This window comes from Schistocerca cancellata, chromosome 11, assembly GCF_023864275.1.
Source record: "Schistocerca cancellata isolate TAMUIC-IGC-003103 chromosome 11, iqSchCanc2.1, whole genome shotgun sequence".
In the NCBI taxonomy this organism is placed as follows: Eukaryota; Metazoa; Arthropoda; class Insecta; order Orthoptera; family Acrididae; genus Schistocerca; species Schistocerca cancellata.
In genome coordinates, this window is record NC_064636.1 from 57,962,960 (window position 1) to 57,979,824 (window position 16,865).

Sequence of the window (16,865 nt, forward strand, 5' to 3'; positions counted from 1 at the left end):
TCCAAAACGTGTCTTTTTCCCTGAGTTTCATTTTCTGTGCTGGGAAATTGTACGCCCGTGTATAAAACCGTAACCATTCAAAGGATTGATAAGGGAAAATATACTGTCACCCGGGAGAAAGTGTATTTTTAACCAGGAATTCCAGGAGAAATCCGGGACTTTTTTTCCTTGTCCACGTATACACCCTGACAGTGAACCAGGCTCTTTACATTGAAGTCTTGAAACTTTTGTGACGAGCAATTCAATGTCGCCACTGTGATTTGTGGCATTCTCGGGACTGGTTCTTACTGCGTGATGGTACAAGACCCCAGACATTCTCTTATTGCCATCCCATGTCTACCATATTCCCCCGACCTCTCATCTTGCGGTTTTTTTCTTGTTTCTGTGAGTGAAAAGGTGACTGAAAGAAGAGCTTCATCAAGATATCACAGACAACCAGCGGACTATGACAGATGAGCATAGGCTGCGTTCACAGTGGCAGTAACAACGGTAGTCAATGTTGCCAGAGAGGTCGTCCGATAACATCGGCCAACAGCATGGTTTAGTGTGTTCAGTCTCCTATGTCAGTTTTTGGCAGGGTTGAGGAGGTTAGGTTAGGTTAGGTTAGAACAGACCCTAACCCATTTATGAAGTAACTTAGATTTTAACCTCTTAGGGTGGGTTTGTAGCGCGAGCCCCTGTGCTTGGATATGAGTGGTTCATAGCAGCTTCTGCTGTTAAAAAGATGCCAGGTGCATGTGAATAAGCTTTCCTGTCTCGTAAACTATGTGGTGAGTACCATACGCCCTCTACTCAGTTACTGGAATAACCAGACAAGTTTTATGAATGTATGAGATGATGGAAGAAACATTCTGTTACATACTCAAGATAATTCATGATGACCTTGAAAAGCAAGTTATAATCACTCTATTTCTCTGTATTTATTTAAAGTTGTACAGACGTATGTCAGTTAAGCTTCAGACTGTCACGAGTGAAAGACGAGCATAAATTGTAGCATAAGATACTCTGAAAATGTAAAGCACTTAAAAGTGGTAATACACACCGTACGCTACATTTGCAAACCACTTCACATTAACAGAATCATTACCCTACTGGCATAAAATGCCAAGTAAGTGGTAATAATAATTTGTAGACAACCCATAACAAAAAAGATCCTCTACAGTAGCTATAAGCATATAAGATATACCACCATTCTCACTTGAACTAATTATTTTTTGAAGTTGCAATCTGTGCCTAATATTTCCAATAAAGATTTTTACCCATTTGAGGTTTCCAACAAACCTGCGATTTCAGTCCATAGATTCTGAAATATGTTCCAATTATGATATTTTCATCCTCAGGATGCCACAAACTCACTCTTTCTTGGACTAAACTTGTCAGTTTTTCACACTCCATATTTCAGGTATGAGAATGTTGGTCGATTTGACCAAAGAAAACAGACTGATTTGAATTTCACCAGTTGTTGTCTGAAGTCTGTGCAGTAGGGAGATAAGATTGGCTATAGTGCAACCACACACATTCGGCATGTTGGTGAGGAAAGATCAGCTGTTTTGGCCAATGTCCGTTGTTGGCGGAATCCACCGATATCGGTGTCACAGTGACTGCAGCCTTATGAGCATCACTGTTGACAATTTCCCTGCTCGTTTCCAAGTCCTCCAGAAACGTTGGCAACTGTGTATATATAGCCAAGGAGACCACTTGAGTAACAAAGGGAATATACTTATTTTCCTTTTCACATACTGTACTTACGCGACGAGGCTTTTTCCCAAATTCGTCATCCGAAAAATACAGGGTCATCGTATATTCACAGATTAGCTGTTGCTGCCGAGGTTAACATTTTTACATTCTGTAATAGAGTGTATAGGGGTCGTCTTACATTTTCGAACAGGTTCGAAATTTCCCAATACACTGTAGCGCTCAATACAGTATCAACATTGCTTGAACAATAACGTGACATTTGACTCGTACAGTGCTAGTGCGAGGGATAGGCGAGAATCTATGAACTAGCGACTACAACAGTCTATTACTCTGCTTAAAATTTGGCAGTTTAGTGAAACACAGGAGGGACTTGTGCTAAATTGTGTCATCTTACAAACTGTACAAGAACAAGTTTCCAATGAAAGTTATCATATACGTGTGGATACTGTTACTGTGTACAAACATTAATGCTGCTTCTTTAACTAAAGGTAACATTCAAGAGTGGAAATGTTACCCTCCAAAAATCATTACTTGATTTTTCTAATTTTGATTAGTCAGAATATTTTAAAAATAGATTGAAAAAAGACCTCTAGAAAAAAAAGGGGGCGGGGGAGTCTTGTAATCAAGGTCATCCTATACTCTGACCAAATACAGTGCATCAGAATCATTGTTTTGAAAATCCTGTTTCATTTGCCAAGAGAACTCCGGGCTGTTTTTATTCCTCTATTTATTTCTTTTTGCTGTTGCCTCAAGTGTCTTCAGCTGCCTTGTTTGTGAAACATTATTTTAGTCTTAACCACCTCCTAATTCTTTAAAATATCAAGACTCCTTTTTAAGAAAATCTAACTTTTCACACATCTCAGTTTTTATGATGTCATGTGTTGAGAAGTATTTGTCATACGATGTCTGTTCAAAAACTTCTGGAACGTACATAATTTCGGGCCAATGGTGTGTTGGAGTGAAATGTGGTTGGCATCCCTGTACTCGCCTGGGTTTAGTGTGTGCCTGCCAGAAGTTTCATTGTTGTATGTCCTTTAGTAATTGTTCAGTGCTGTGTCGAGTAGAACATTGTGTCGCACAGTTTGTGAATTTCGAGATAGTAGAACTAGAGGAGCGATGCGTCTGCATTAAATTTTGCGTGAAACTCGAGAAAACCTTTACAGAGACACACCAAAGATGCAGGAGACCTGTGGTGATGAGCGCTTAAGCCATGCTCTGTGTTACAAATGGTTCACTCGGTTTAAAAATAATTTGACAGAAGTTAAAGTTGACACTCGTTCAGGACACCCTTCGACATCTACTGATGACACTCGTGTCAGAAACGTCAACAAAATTGTGCGTTCCAATCAAAGACTGACTGTCTGAAAGACTGCAGAAGAATGTAACATTCCAGGTGGATCATGCAATGAAATCCTAGCACAACATCTCGGAATGCATCGTGTTGTCGCCAAGTCTGTCCCACGAGTCGTGAGTCGAGACCAAAAAGATCTTCGGCTTGCAATCTGTGAAGAACTTTTGGATTGCACAAATGAGGACAAGATGTGCCTTAAGAAATCATAACTGGTGATGACACTTGGGTGATGTTGGGACCAAGGTTCAATTGTCACCATGGGTCAGGAAAGGTTCTCCAAGATCGTAAAAAACTCATCAAGTCAGGTCAAATATCAAAGCCGTACTGATAGTTTTCCTCGACGTTGAAGGATCAGTTCATCACAAATTCGTGCCACACGGACAAACTGGTAATTGATGATACTATTGGGACGTGTTGTGACACTTGCATGAAAACGTGAGGAGGAAATAGCCTGAAATGTCACGAGACAATTCGTGAATTCGTGGCTCTTGCATCACGGTAACGCACCTGCACATTCATCCCTGTTGATGCATATCTGTTGCACAAAAAACAAAATTGCTGTGCTGTCTCATCCTCTGTGCTCTCCAGAATGACCGCTGTGAACTTTTTTTGTTTCCAAAGTTGGAAACCTCATTGGAAGGACAAAGGTTTGCAGTGATAGATGAAATAAAAGAAAATTCAAAGCCAATGCCTCGCACGATCCATCGTGAGGCGTAACGAAACTACTTCTGGAAGTGCAAATGGCATTGGGAGCAGTGTATCAATTGTGGAGAAGAGTATTTCGAATGAGATTAAGCGTAATAAGTGAAAGGTAAGTGTAGAAATTTTTTGAACCGACCTTGTACAATGTTACAATTTTGCAGACACTTTCATTGGTATATGTGGATACTGTCAGCAAAGTTTGTTCAAATTCAATTAATAGTAAAGAAGTAACTAGTTAAATTATTATACCTGATGCTGAAATTGTACTGCATGAACAACAAAAATTGTTTTTCCTTTCATTATTTTGTATGGGGTGTCAGTGAGGAAACAATTTGAAATTATATGAAATATTTGTCAGAGGTTGTCAGGTGCTCTCATTCTCGTATACTGGATGAAATAGTGTGGGTAATATGCATGCTGTGAGTTACACTGCATCCAAATACAGACATTGCCTAACTTCAAACTTATTGTGGTAAACCTTTAACACAAGGTTATACCAAGTAATGACTAGTTCTTAACAATTTAATTTTGTAAATTTTTTCAGTAATTGTATGAAACACTGAAGGTCAAATTTTTTTTTGGCCATTGGAAGCTGTTAGATAGTCAACCAGCAAGTGGGACCATGTGTGGTTTTAGCCATTTTGTGATAACAACTGTGATAATGGAATGCCCTGGGTGGAATACAAATAATGGAGGGGTTAGTGGATACCATTCAGCATAGCACTGAGGCCTCGAGCAGTTAACAGGCACTTCAACAAGATCGTACGTAAATGTTGCCAAGTTTTCAGACAGTAATAATCAACTGTCATCAGAAGCAAGTCATGCGAAATTCTTTTGCCTAAACCTTGATAAAAGTTTGAACTGGAAGACACATATGGACTTTTTGACAGATAAATTGAATACCTTAGCTTTTTCAATGCATATTTCATGGATACAAGAAAAACTATATATCATAGGTATTTTGAATTGGATGTTTGGTATTTCTGTGGAAATTCTACAAACAACACAAGGATATTAATTCTTCAGGAGATAATCATTAGAAACATGTGCTTCCCATAACAATTAGCCGTGTTGTCCATTATTTAAGAAATTAAAAATGGCAAGCATTTCAGCATTGTATATGTTTGCAATTTTGATTTTTTTTAACAATAACCTATATAAACTTGAAAGTTGCAGCGTTAAGTATAGCTATGCCATGGAGAACTTCAGACTTCCCTCACAACACTGAAAGCATTGTGCTCAGACACCACTGTAAATGGGCTAAAAATTGTAACTGGGGGCAGGAAAAAACATTTTATTTTGTTTTCATTTTTAGTGTTACTTTTTTGTCAAGTTCGATTTTATTTTTTACCTATTTTCATGCTATTTTCTGTCTATTCTGTCGGCTTTTTTGCCAGTTTTGATATTAATTTCAAACAGCTTATTTTTCAAGTGCTATATATTGTTGTTGACCTTACTTCATTGTTTTACAGTGTTATGTTGAAAACAAAAATATTCCTATCAATTACATTATACAAGAGGAGTTCAATAAGTAATGCAACAATTTTTTTCGTGAAGTCAGTTGGTTTTATTAAGGATTCCGGTATTCCATGTTTTGTACCCAATTGTTTTGGGTACAAAACCCTATTTTTCAACATAATATCTGTTCAATGTGACAGTATTATGCCACCTTACTGGGAGAGCCTGCATGGCGTTGCAGTCAACAGCTTGCTGCATCAGTAACCTGCCCACCTTCCACGTACTGTTGCCCACAGTGAGCTTCCCACATTGGACGAAACAGATGGAAGTTGGAAGGTGTGAGATCCTGGCTGGAGGATGATGAGAAAGAACAGTCCAGTGAAGTTTTGAGAGCTCCTCTGGGATGCGGAAGCTTATGTCAGGCCTTGTGTTGTTGAGATGTCCAGTTGTGTAGCGAGGCGTGTGATTGTAATCCGTCAGTCACTTTGAATGAAAGTGTCCGCACATGGAGGAGTCACAGCTGTTTACAGCTGGCCAGCATGTGGGAGATTGGACGGGATAGTGCAGTGTTGTTGTGATGAAGACGGACACCTCGCCCAATGACTGATTGTGCTTTTGCTTACTGCCAGGTCTCTGTAGACGTGTTACAGGTGCCTAAGAATATCTGTGATTCTCTGGTTTTTCCGCCGAAAGAAACTTGATTACATCTATTTTCTTGGAACCCACCTCTATTACAGAAGCTATTTTGAAGGCTACGCATATTGCCACAACCTGTCAGGGCTGAAGTGGGAATATTCCACAATGTCCCACAACAAATTTCAACATTTTTTTCATCTGAAATTGAGTGAGGAAAAAAAAATGTTGCTTTACTTATAATGCCTCTCATATTAATTTACATCACAGATCACATTAATTCACATTAATAAAACAGAAATAATTTATATTAAATCCATTAAGTCTAAGCAGTTAAAGAAAAAATAGCTTTGCAACCACACACCATTGAAAAAGTTTCTCAAAAGAAAGCGTCGTTAAAGCTTCAAAGTTCTCTTCTGAGACTGAATGCCATTGATCCCTCTACCTTTTGCCTATAATGTGAAAACAGTTTCCCAGTCTAAAATTGAGCACGGACAACCGACTGCCTTCACAGCACCAGATACTTTGCAATGTCCACATTCTCTGCTAGCATGAAAAGCTGTTTTTCCAACAAATTATGAAGGTATACATATACCTTCAGAATATCTTACATTGCTAAGACCTGCCATTCTATGTACACAAAATAGACTCACTGGCATTCCAACATGAGTAGAGTTCAGTTCCATTCTGTCACTGAAACAATAACCTAAACAAAATACATGGATCTGCGGTCATGGGAGTTGTTTGCTAATTTGAAAGTGCAGCCCAGTGCATTTCAGTGTTTTCTTCAACTCCACCTGAAGTATTTGTCCCTTAATATGTCTCAAAAACTTACTGGCTTAATTGCCGTTTTCCCACAATAGTGAGGCATTCTCCAATTTTAACGTGAAATACAAGTAATATTTTATCTGGTGACATCAAATTTCCTGACCTTTTTCCACAACAAATCGTACTTATAATGATTTTGTTTGGAGAAATTTTTAATGTGTTGCATCAGTTAACTGCATATTTATGTAGAACCCAATTACAAATATGAAAATCACAAAATATGGTACTTTAGCTCCATAAACACATAAATCAATATTGTGCGTGTTCTGTTCGATATTTTCAGCCACTCACAGCACAGTGCACATGACACGATGCTATTATGTTTTAGGTGATAAGTAGAAAACTGAAAATATTTATTCCATAACATTTCTACTACCACTTGTTCATACAAGAGCTCAGATGGCAAACCAGTTCTAAGCAAAGAAGGGAAGGCAGAAAGGTGGAAGGAGTATATAGAGGGTTTATACAAGGGCGATGTACTTGAGGACAGTATTATGGAAATGGAAGAGGATGTAGATGAAGACGAAATGGGAGATAAGATACTGCGTGAAGAGTTTGACAGAGCACTGAAAGACCTGAGTCGAAACAAGGCCCCGGGAGTAGACAACATTCCATTTGAACTACTGATGGCCTCGGGAGAGCCAGTCATGACAAAACTCTACCATCTGGTGAGCACGATGTATGAGACAGGCGAAATACCCTCAGACTTCAAGAAGAATATAATAATTCCAATCCCAAAGAAAGCAGGTGTTGACAGATGTGAAAATTACCGAACTATCAGTTTAATAAGTCACAGCTGCAAAATACTAACACGAATTCTTTGCAGACGTATGGAAAAACTAGTAGAAGCTGACCTCGGTGAAGATCAGTTTGGATTCCGTAGAAATGTTGGAACACGAGAGGCAATACTAACCTCACGACTTATCTTAGACGAAAGATTAAGAAAAGGCAAACCTACATTTCTAGCATTTGTAGACTTAGAGAAAGCTTTTGACAATGTTAACTGGAATACTCTCTTTCAAATTCTGAATGTGGCAGGGGTAAAATACAGGGAGCGAAAGGCTATTTACAGTTTGTACAGAAACCAGATGGCAGTTATAAGAGTCGAGGGGCATGAAAGGGAAGCAGTGGTTGGGAAAGGAGTAAGACAGGGTTGTAGCCTCTCCCCGATGTTATTCAATCTGTATATTGAGCAAGCAGTAAAGGAAACAAAAGAAAAATTCGGAGTAGGTATTAAAATTCATGGAGAAGAAGTAAAAACTTTGAGGTTCGCTGATGACATTGTAATTCTGTCAGAGACAGCAAAGGACGTGGAAGAGCAGTTGAACGGAATGGACAGTGTCTTGAAAGGAGGATATAAGATGAACATCAACAAACGCAAAACGAGGATAATGGAATGTAGTCGAATTAAGTCGGGTAATGCTGAGGGAATTAGATTAGGAAATGAGACACTTAAAGTAGTAAAGGAGTTTTGCTATTTAGGGAGTAAAATAACCGATGATGGTCGAAGTAGAGAGGATATAAAATGTAGACTGGCAATGGCAAGGAAAGCGTTTCTCAAGAAGAGGAATTTGTTAACATCGAGTATAGATTTAAGTGTCAGGAAGTCGTTTCTGAAAGTATTTGTATGGAGTGTAGCCATGTATGGAAGTGAAACATGGACGATAACTAGTTTGGACAAGAAGAGAATAGAAGCTTTCGAAATGTGGTGCTACAGAAGAATGCTGAAGATAAGGTGGGTAGATCACGTAACTAATGAGGAGGTATTGAATAGGATTGGGGAGAAGAGAAGTTTGTGGCACAACTTGACTAGAAGAAGGGATCGGTTGGTAGGACATGTTTTGAGGCATCAAGGGATCACAAATTTAGCATTGGAGGGCAGTGTGGAGGGTAAAAATCGTAGAGGGAGACCAAGAGATGAATACACTAAGCAGATTCAGAAGGATGTAGGTTGCAGTAGATACTGGGAGATGAAGAAGCTTGCACAGGATAGAGTAGCATGGAGAGCTGCATCAAACCAGTCTCGGGACTGAAGACCACAACAACAACAACAACATTTCTACTATTCTGTGAATGAAGTTTGTGGTGACAGCATGATCTGTTGTGAAGGCTGCAGCCTTGGTTGTTGAAAGGTATCAGATGTCATGATTTACATGTTTTCAAAACTAAAGTGCTGTATTTAGTGTTTTTCATCTTTATGCTTGCATGCTATGAAAATATCTAGTTTAATTGATGTATCACATTAAAGACCTCTTATATCTTGCCTATTTTATGGGATAGGTTGTGCAAAAGTGTCGCGAAACGTCACTTTGGTGATTAAAACTATTACAAGACTGTAGTTCATTTGACATTACATCTACAAATATAGTTCTTTACATAGGAAATCAGCTGTTACTTCAAGACCATACACAATTCTCATTTTGTGACGTGTCATGAAAACTAGTGATCTCGTATTGTGTTGCAAAAAATTGCAGAATTCACATTATTTTTCACTTTATCTTTAAAGTGAAATTTTCCAGTCTCCAATTATAACAAACTAAAAGTTAGAAACATATTAATATGGACTTTGGCAATCTGAAAAAAATTATTGCATTATATTTTAGTAGAGAAATGTTACTACACCATTGAAGAATTCTCGGAAGACAGTCTGACACTTTGAACAAAAGAAATCTGTAAACTATTAGCCTAGTATTGAAATGTTGTATGTACTGAACAAAAGGAATTTTAAATTGTTAATGTATAATAAATATTGAAGTGTTGTATATACTGGCATTTTAATTAAATGCATGCGAATAACAAACTACTTAAAACCTATAACGTATAACTTTGTAAAATAGTGTTGAAAGATCTTTGGGAAATCATGTTATTTTTAAAACTTGACATGTTTCCTAAACAGCAGATGTAATGATTTGTGCATTATATGTAATGAGATTAATAACTCACATTTTATGTTTCTTCCCTTGGAGCTAACTGAAACAAAACACATACATGGCTACATTGTCTAAGCTGACAGTGACTCAGTCTTATAATCTATTTTCAGGCCCGCTTTCAAACTATTTGTATCATGTTTGTCCACTAGGTGTAAGAATTTACCTGCATTAGAGACAACCAAAATGATTTCATGAGAAAAACAAAGGCAATTCAGACTCCTTCCTTTAACATTCATTCATTCATTCATTCATCCATCTATTTTCCCAGTTTATGGATACAAAAACTTCCTTTAGTACAATTGCTTAAAAGTGTTGTAGTATGTTCACTGATATGTCAGTGCATATTGCATGAAAGAAGTGATACTAGAATAAGACAAAAATGTTAAGCTTCTGTACTGTGCATAATTAATCATGATGGGATAAAATGAGATCTTTTGAGGGGAAAATCATATTTTAGCTGGCATCCTGTCATTTTCCAGCCAATCATTTGCATCTATCTATAACACGTCTGCATATCTTCCCATATAACCATTCATTAGCTTTCCATTAAGCCCTTAACATACTGACTTTATACAAATTAAGTTCCAAAAAGTAGTATTGATTTTATTAATGAAAAACATCCTTTAATGAAATGATGTTACATATGTATACATAAATATAGCTCTTAAAGCTCAAAATAATGAGTTACAAATTTTGAAGATCACCATAAATAGCATTCTGAGTAAACTTGTGCACTGGACTTTGATTGAAGTATCTGTAACTTAGTCATTTCTTACTTTCTGTGTAGATATGAATTCGAATTATGAATTTCAAAATGGCTTTAAATGTTGGTAACTGTGTGATTTATCTCTTAACACCAGTGAAGTAACCCAACATTCTTCTTCACTTTCTGAGCTGCTAAATCCAATTTCAAACTAAGCACTTTCAGAAGCACTGCATAACAAGAATACAGAATAGAGGCAGAGGCAATGTGTTTTGTTGTTGAGTATCTAAAGCTGTGCACAGTAAAGGTGATATCTAGTAGCAATCTCCTAAGTCAAAACATTACAGACAGACTACAAATGCAAGACTGGATGCCCTCCAAACACCGAACAGTTAACTATCAGTGCAGAAATGGATATAAGTTGTTTGCTTTTCAAAGTTTTGTTCTTAATTTATCAGAGTATATTCAGGATTTTAAGTTTGTACCAGGAAACATAAAATGATTACCCATTTTGCCTGCACCAATTTTGTTTCCGTTACAGTCGTAATGGTACCTTCCAATGCAGTCTGTTCCCTGATTCATTTCTTTCCGTCCCTCCCAATAATGCCCAGCACACATCTCCTGATTGCTCGCAGAAGACAACCCTCAGTTATGGAATGATTTATGCATTTCAAATCTGTGACACTCTGCTGTATAGTAAAACTGGTAATGTGTGCCGATTGTAAGCATTCACTTTCATACGCATCGATTGCTTCATTTTGAAAAACTCTGTTTAATTTGCCAAAAGTACTCAAGACCATTTTCACTCATTGACTTATTTCTTTTACTGACCATCCAGTCGCATAAGTTTTGTGAATTTGGGATATCAATAAGTAAATACTTCAGTTCCACAAATATTAAAATTTGAGTCAAAGTCTGCAAGGCCTCTGGTCCAGATTGTATGCCGGTCAGTTCCTTTCAGAGTATGCTGATACAATAGCTCATACGCTCATACTTAGCAATCATATACAACTGCTCACTCATTGAAAGATCCGTACTTAAAAGACTGGAAAGTTGTGGAAGTCACACCTATAACGAAGAAAGAAAATAGGAATAATCCACTCTGAATTACAGATCCATATCACTAATGTTGATTTGTGGTGGGATTTTTTAACATATGCCTGTGTTTGAACATTATGAGTTATCTCAAAGAGAACGATTTATTGACAAACAGCTAACAGATTCAGAAAATATCATTCTTGCGAAATTCAACTAGCTCTCTGTTCTCACAAAGCAATGAGTGCTATCAACAGGGGTGTCGGATTGATTCCATATTTCTAGATTTCCAGAAGGCTTTTAACACCCTACCTCACAAGCAACTTCTACTTAAAAATATCATGCCTTTGGAGCATATTCTCAGTTGTGCTACTGAATTCACAATTTCCTGTCAGAAAGTTGGCAGTTCATAGTAATCGATAGAAAGTCATTGAGTAAAACAGTAGTACTATCTGGCCTTCCCCAAGGAAGTGTTACGTGCCCTCTGCTGTTCCTGATCTACATAAACAATCCTAGATTGTTTGCAGATGATGCTGTCATTTACCATCTTATAAAGTCATCAGATGATTTAAACAAATTGTAAAATGATTTAGACAAGTATGGTGCAAAAGTTTGTAGACAGCTTTAAATAATGAAAATCGTAAAGTCATCAATAGGAGTACCAAAAGGAATCCATTAAATTTCTGTTACACAATAAGTCACACAAATCTAAATGCTGTAAATTCAACCAAATATTTAGGGATTACAGGTACAAATAGCTCAAGTTGGAACGATCACATTGATAATTTTGTGGGTAAAGCGAACCAAAGACTACGATTTATTGGCAGGACACTAAGAAGACGTAACGGGTCTACAAAAGAGATCGCTTGCAATCCTCTTCTGGAATACTGCTGTGTAGCGTAAGACCCGCATCATATAGAATTGTCGGAGGACATTGAAAAAGTTGAAAGAATGGCAGTTCATTGAGTATTATCTCGAAATAGGGGAGATAATGCCACAGGTATGATACGCGAGTTAGGGTGGCATTCAATCACCAACATTGTCCCCAGAGTGTGAAAATATTTTGTTGGCTCTGACCTACATAGGGAGGAATGATCGTGATGATAAAAAAAGATCAGAGCTCGCACAGAAAAATTTAAGTGTAGGTTTTTCCCATGTACTGTTCAAGAGTGGAATAATAGAGAAATAACTTGAAGGTGGTTTGATGAACACTCTGCCAGGCACTTAATTGTTAATTGCAGAGTAACCTTGTAGAAATAGATGCAAACAACACACAATAAAAGAGGCAAGGAAAGTTCTGGCAGAATATAAGTAATTTGGGAGTAAATGAGACCACTCACCGAGTAGCAGAAGCATTGAGTTGTCGAAAGGAACACAAGGAAATGGCCAAGTGTGAATTGCACTTGTGCATTTAAGGTTCTGTACAAACTTAATTATGTGTATATATATTTCATCCATCTTACTAATCAAGAATCTCACCAATTTTTGCCTGTTATCAATTTTGATACTGGCAAGATAAAGGTCGCAGGAATTGCGTGACTGTATCAAAATCTCTGCAGTAGTTCCTCGAACTACCCCGGACATACAGAAATAAGCAAGCAGGGGACTTCAGTTTTTATATGTAGAGAAAGAAGATTAAATAAAATATGTTTGTATTTACTTACTAAAACATGACTACAACTTACGTTTTATGTCTACATGCAGTAACGTTCCTCTAGTGTGCTTTTGACAGATGAGGAATGCATTGTATGTTAAAATGGAAAAAGATTTTTTCTGATATAAATTACAATTTAAGAAGTTTCAGATTTTTACATTGTTTGTACCGTGAAACCTTGCGTCTTACTGAATTTCATGATTCTAGGTCAGGTGGAAGTACCCTTTAGGGTTTCACAAGTGAGTTTTCAAGTGTCAAAATATGTGATGATGTAACGGCCGTATCTTTTATTGCAGTGATTTAGAAGCTTACAATTTTCACACAGCCAAGGGACCATAGACCTTAGTACGTGATATTAATTTGAGCTCGATACGCCAAACTGTTCCAGAGAAAAACTGGTCTTAAAATACGAATGGACAGACAGATAGATAAAAAAAATTACAAAAAAAAATATTTTTTATGTAATTACAGATTAACAATTTTTGGATTTTTCCCTTTATTTGAACAATGAAACCTTGCTTCTTGCCAAATTTCAGATTCTAGTTCAACACTATAGTTTCTTTCTTTCTTTTTTTTTCTGAGTAAGTTTTCAAGTGTGAAAGAATGACATAAATGGCTGTATGTTTTATAGACCTTAATATGTGACATAAATTTAAACTTGATAAGTCTGTCTATTCCTGATAGAAAGGTATCCTAACAGTCGGACAGACAGACGGCAAAGCAATCGTGACTGTTGTGCAGGGGGTCTGCTGAGAGTGAATTCAGGAGGATGAAAGGAACAAAGGAAGTGATGCAAGGATGCCCTCCCATCTGGTGCTCGGGGAGAAATATCTGTATGGCACAGGTTATGAAGCAACCGTCGAACTTTGGCACGTACCTCCACTAGGTGGTCGACCCTGTGCTCCGTCACGATTAGGTGTCGAACTCAGTGGTCGTGCTGAGATAAAATGCTGTGCAGTGCTACAGCAGAGCTGGTATATAATGTGGCAGCTTTCGCAGGTGACTCTGCCTCCGATGGGATAAGAAAGTCCTCTGACAGGACTGGAGTAGGATGTGCTGGGTATGTGAATCGGGCCGGTCTTCCACAAGATGTCGAACCCTGTGGCAAGGGGTCGGTAGTGGGAGAGAAGTAGGAATAGATCAGGATGTTATGTAGGTTGGGCGGGCCACGGAATGCCACACATACCTAGCCCCTTGCACAGCGGTCATATATCTGTCAGAGACTCGAATGCGAGACTGGCCCGATTCAGCCATCCAGCATATCCTACTCTATTCCTGTCACAGGCTCATCCTGTCCAGTCAGATGCACAGCCACCTGTGAAAGTAGCCGTGTCAGCACTGGTTCTACTGCAAAACATGTATGAGTTCAGTGGCTGCTACATAAGCTGTGTCATCAGGATCCTTCCCTCCAGCACCAGCTTTTTCTGAATCGTGCAGACACAGGTTATCCTCACAACACATTCTTTGCTGGCATAATCCTCCTGGCCTCAATCTCTGTTAACCCATTGCATCCATTACCAACAGTCTTCCCTGCCTTTAATATAACCCCCCCACCTCCAATCCATCAACATGTTGCCAAGATTGTTTTGACTATGAAGCAGAAGTTTCATTGAGAAGTGCATCTTCCATATAGCTCCAAACTCCCCCCCCACCGCCCCCCACCCTGCCCACCTGATTTCCATATTTTTGGGGCCCTGAAGAAAGACATTCGTGGCTGTCAATTTTCTTCACCTGGTTATAATTGTGGTTCCGTAGGCAACTGCAAACATTTTTCCGTGAAGGCATTGACTGCCTTGTGTTTCAGTGGGTAAATGAATTAACAGTTGTGGGGATTACTTTTGAAATAATAAGCATTTTACTTAACAATATTATGAAAAGGATAGATTGCTACTTACCCTAAAGATTACATGTTGAGTCGCAGGCAGGCACAATGAAGAGACTGTTAGACACTTAACTCTTGGCCAAACACCTCCTCCAAAAAAGGAAAACACACACACACACACACACACACACACACAAGCAACCACACCTCACACAGACGACTACTATCTTCAGTCACTTTGGGCACAGCTAGTGGTCGCGTGTGCTCGAGGTCTTCTTGCTTGTATGAATGTGTGTGTTTTTTTTTTCCTTTTCTGAAGAAGGTTTGGGCCGAAAGCTGAGTGGGTAAAAAGTCTTTTTGTTGTGCATCTGTGCAACTCGATGTATCATCTTTACAGGAAGTAGCGGTCTAGGCTTTCTGTAATATTGTTGATATTCCAACCGGGACTTTCCAGTTTAAACAGTTTACTTACCTTTCTTTCCAGCTGTCTCATTTTTATTTGACTGTCCCTTATGTATTTATTTGTACATTACCTAAATATGTTTTTATCATATATTCTTTTAAAAGTAAGAGTGTTAATTTTTTTAGATCTCGAGGTGTCGGCAGTGCAGACCGCGACATCACACTGGCCGGAGCTCGAGGTGTGACAGAGCCCGAAGAGACAAAGGAGCTCTACAGTCCCGTACGGTCGGAGGGAGCGGCCGAGTGCGACAGAAGTTTGCTGCCGACCGCTTCTCCTCCTTCCACCTGCAGTTCGTGCACGCGCCATTTCTCGTCGGAGGCGGACCGCACGAATCACGTCTGTGTGGTCACAAGCGAAATGCGGAGATCGCTCCGGAGAGGATTTTCCGGCTCTACGTCCACGGTCAACTCTGACATCCGGCAGATACCTAAAGTCGCGAAGGAGAAGCGCGCCGAGTCTCCGGAGGGTGAAATTCTCTCCGGCGAGTGTGACGGGGTGCCGTGTCCGGAGGACTCTGCAGTCACTCTCGCTACAGGTGGGAGTGAAGTCGGCTCGGCACACGGAGATTCTCGTAGCGGCCGCATCCCGGCACCTTCCGAAACTGTGGCATCGATTCTCTCAGAGGCCGCTGTCGGCAGTCACGCGTACTTGTGGAAATCTGCTGTGGGCGTGTGTGGAATCTGTGGAAAAATTTTCAATAACAACTCTAACCTAAAGAGACACGCTCTGGTACACGGCAGTGGGATTTTCCTCACGTGCGACGTCTGCGGCCAATTTTTTCCCGACCGGTGTTCTCTCTGGAGGCACAAAGAACAGCACGGCAGAAAGAGCCGGTCTAAGATGTACAAGTGTAACGTATGTGGTAAATGTGTAAATAGTAATAATTCACTGAGGAAGCACAGGTCCCAGCACGTACAGCCTTACGTGTGCGACATATGTGGCGAATCGTTCCATCGAGCCAGCGGCCTGGAGATACACAAATACTTGCACATCAGATAGTATCGATTTATGTCTGTGTAAGTGTACGCTGTGCTCTAGATCGCTTGTGGTGTTTGTTGCTCTTCTCTTACGAGTTTACTGAGGCGTATGTGTAGCCCAAAATAGTGATTCATTTCCACAAAATATGTCGAATATATGAACTGTCTAAGCACAAGGGCTCACACTGGACACTTGATATTGGCAAAGTTTATTGTGTTTTCTGTGCATTTCAGTGTGCAGTGGCTGTCATTCCTGTAGTACACAAAGCGGTTTGCACTTGGTCAGGTGATCTTTGAAGCCCACCGACACTGAACTTCTATCCGTATGTTAGGATTGAGCTTTTATTTAAAAGCAAATAATGCACATCCTGGTTATCTACAGACATTTTGTCATTTTTGAGTACAGTCTCCATTGTTTGTGCAAGTTTTCCCCAATGTCTGTATCTTCTTGTGGCGGAAGTCTGTTCTGGCTGCCCGATGAATGTGTTCTGTCGCTTTCTGACTTCGCATCTTTTACTCTGGACCTAAAAAGAGAGTAGTCACAGGACAGTGTCAGAAGTTGTGTTATTTTGCTGTTACTGGGACATGAATTGTACAGTGCTTCGCACAGC

General features: G+C 39.2%; 1 protein-coding gene across 1 annotated transcript in view; it reads left to right on the forward strand.

The window, feature by feature from the left end:
- The window catches only part of LOC126108608 (zinc finger protein 534-like), a 75,678-nt gene extending 59,399 nt beyond the window's left edge, over window positions 1-16,279 (forward strand). The window contains exon 6 of the mRNA XM_049913911.1: window positions 15,403-16,279. Within this exon, the coding sequence (XP_049769868.1) occupies window positions 15,403-16,276 (874 nt within the window). The 3' untranslated portion in view covers window positions 16,277-16,279. The remainder of the gene's footprint in view (window positions 1-15,402) is intronic.
- The last annotated feature ends 586 nt before the right edge of the window (window positions 16,280-16,865 follow it).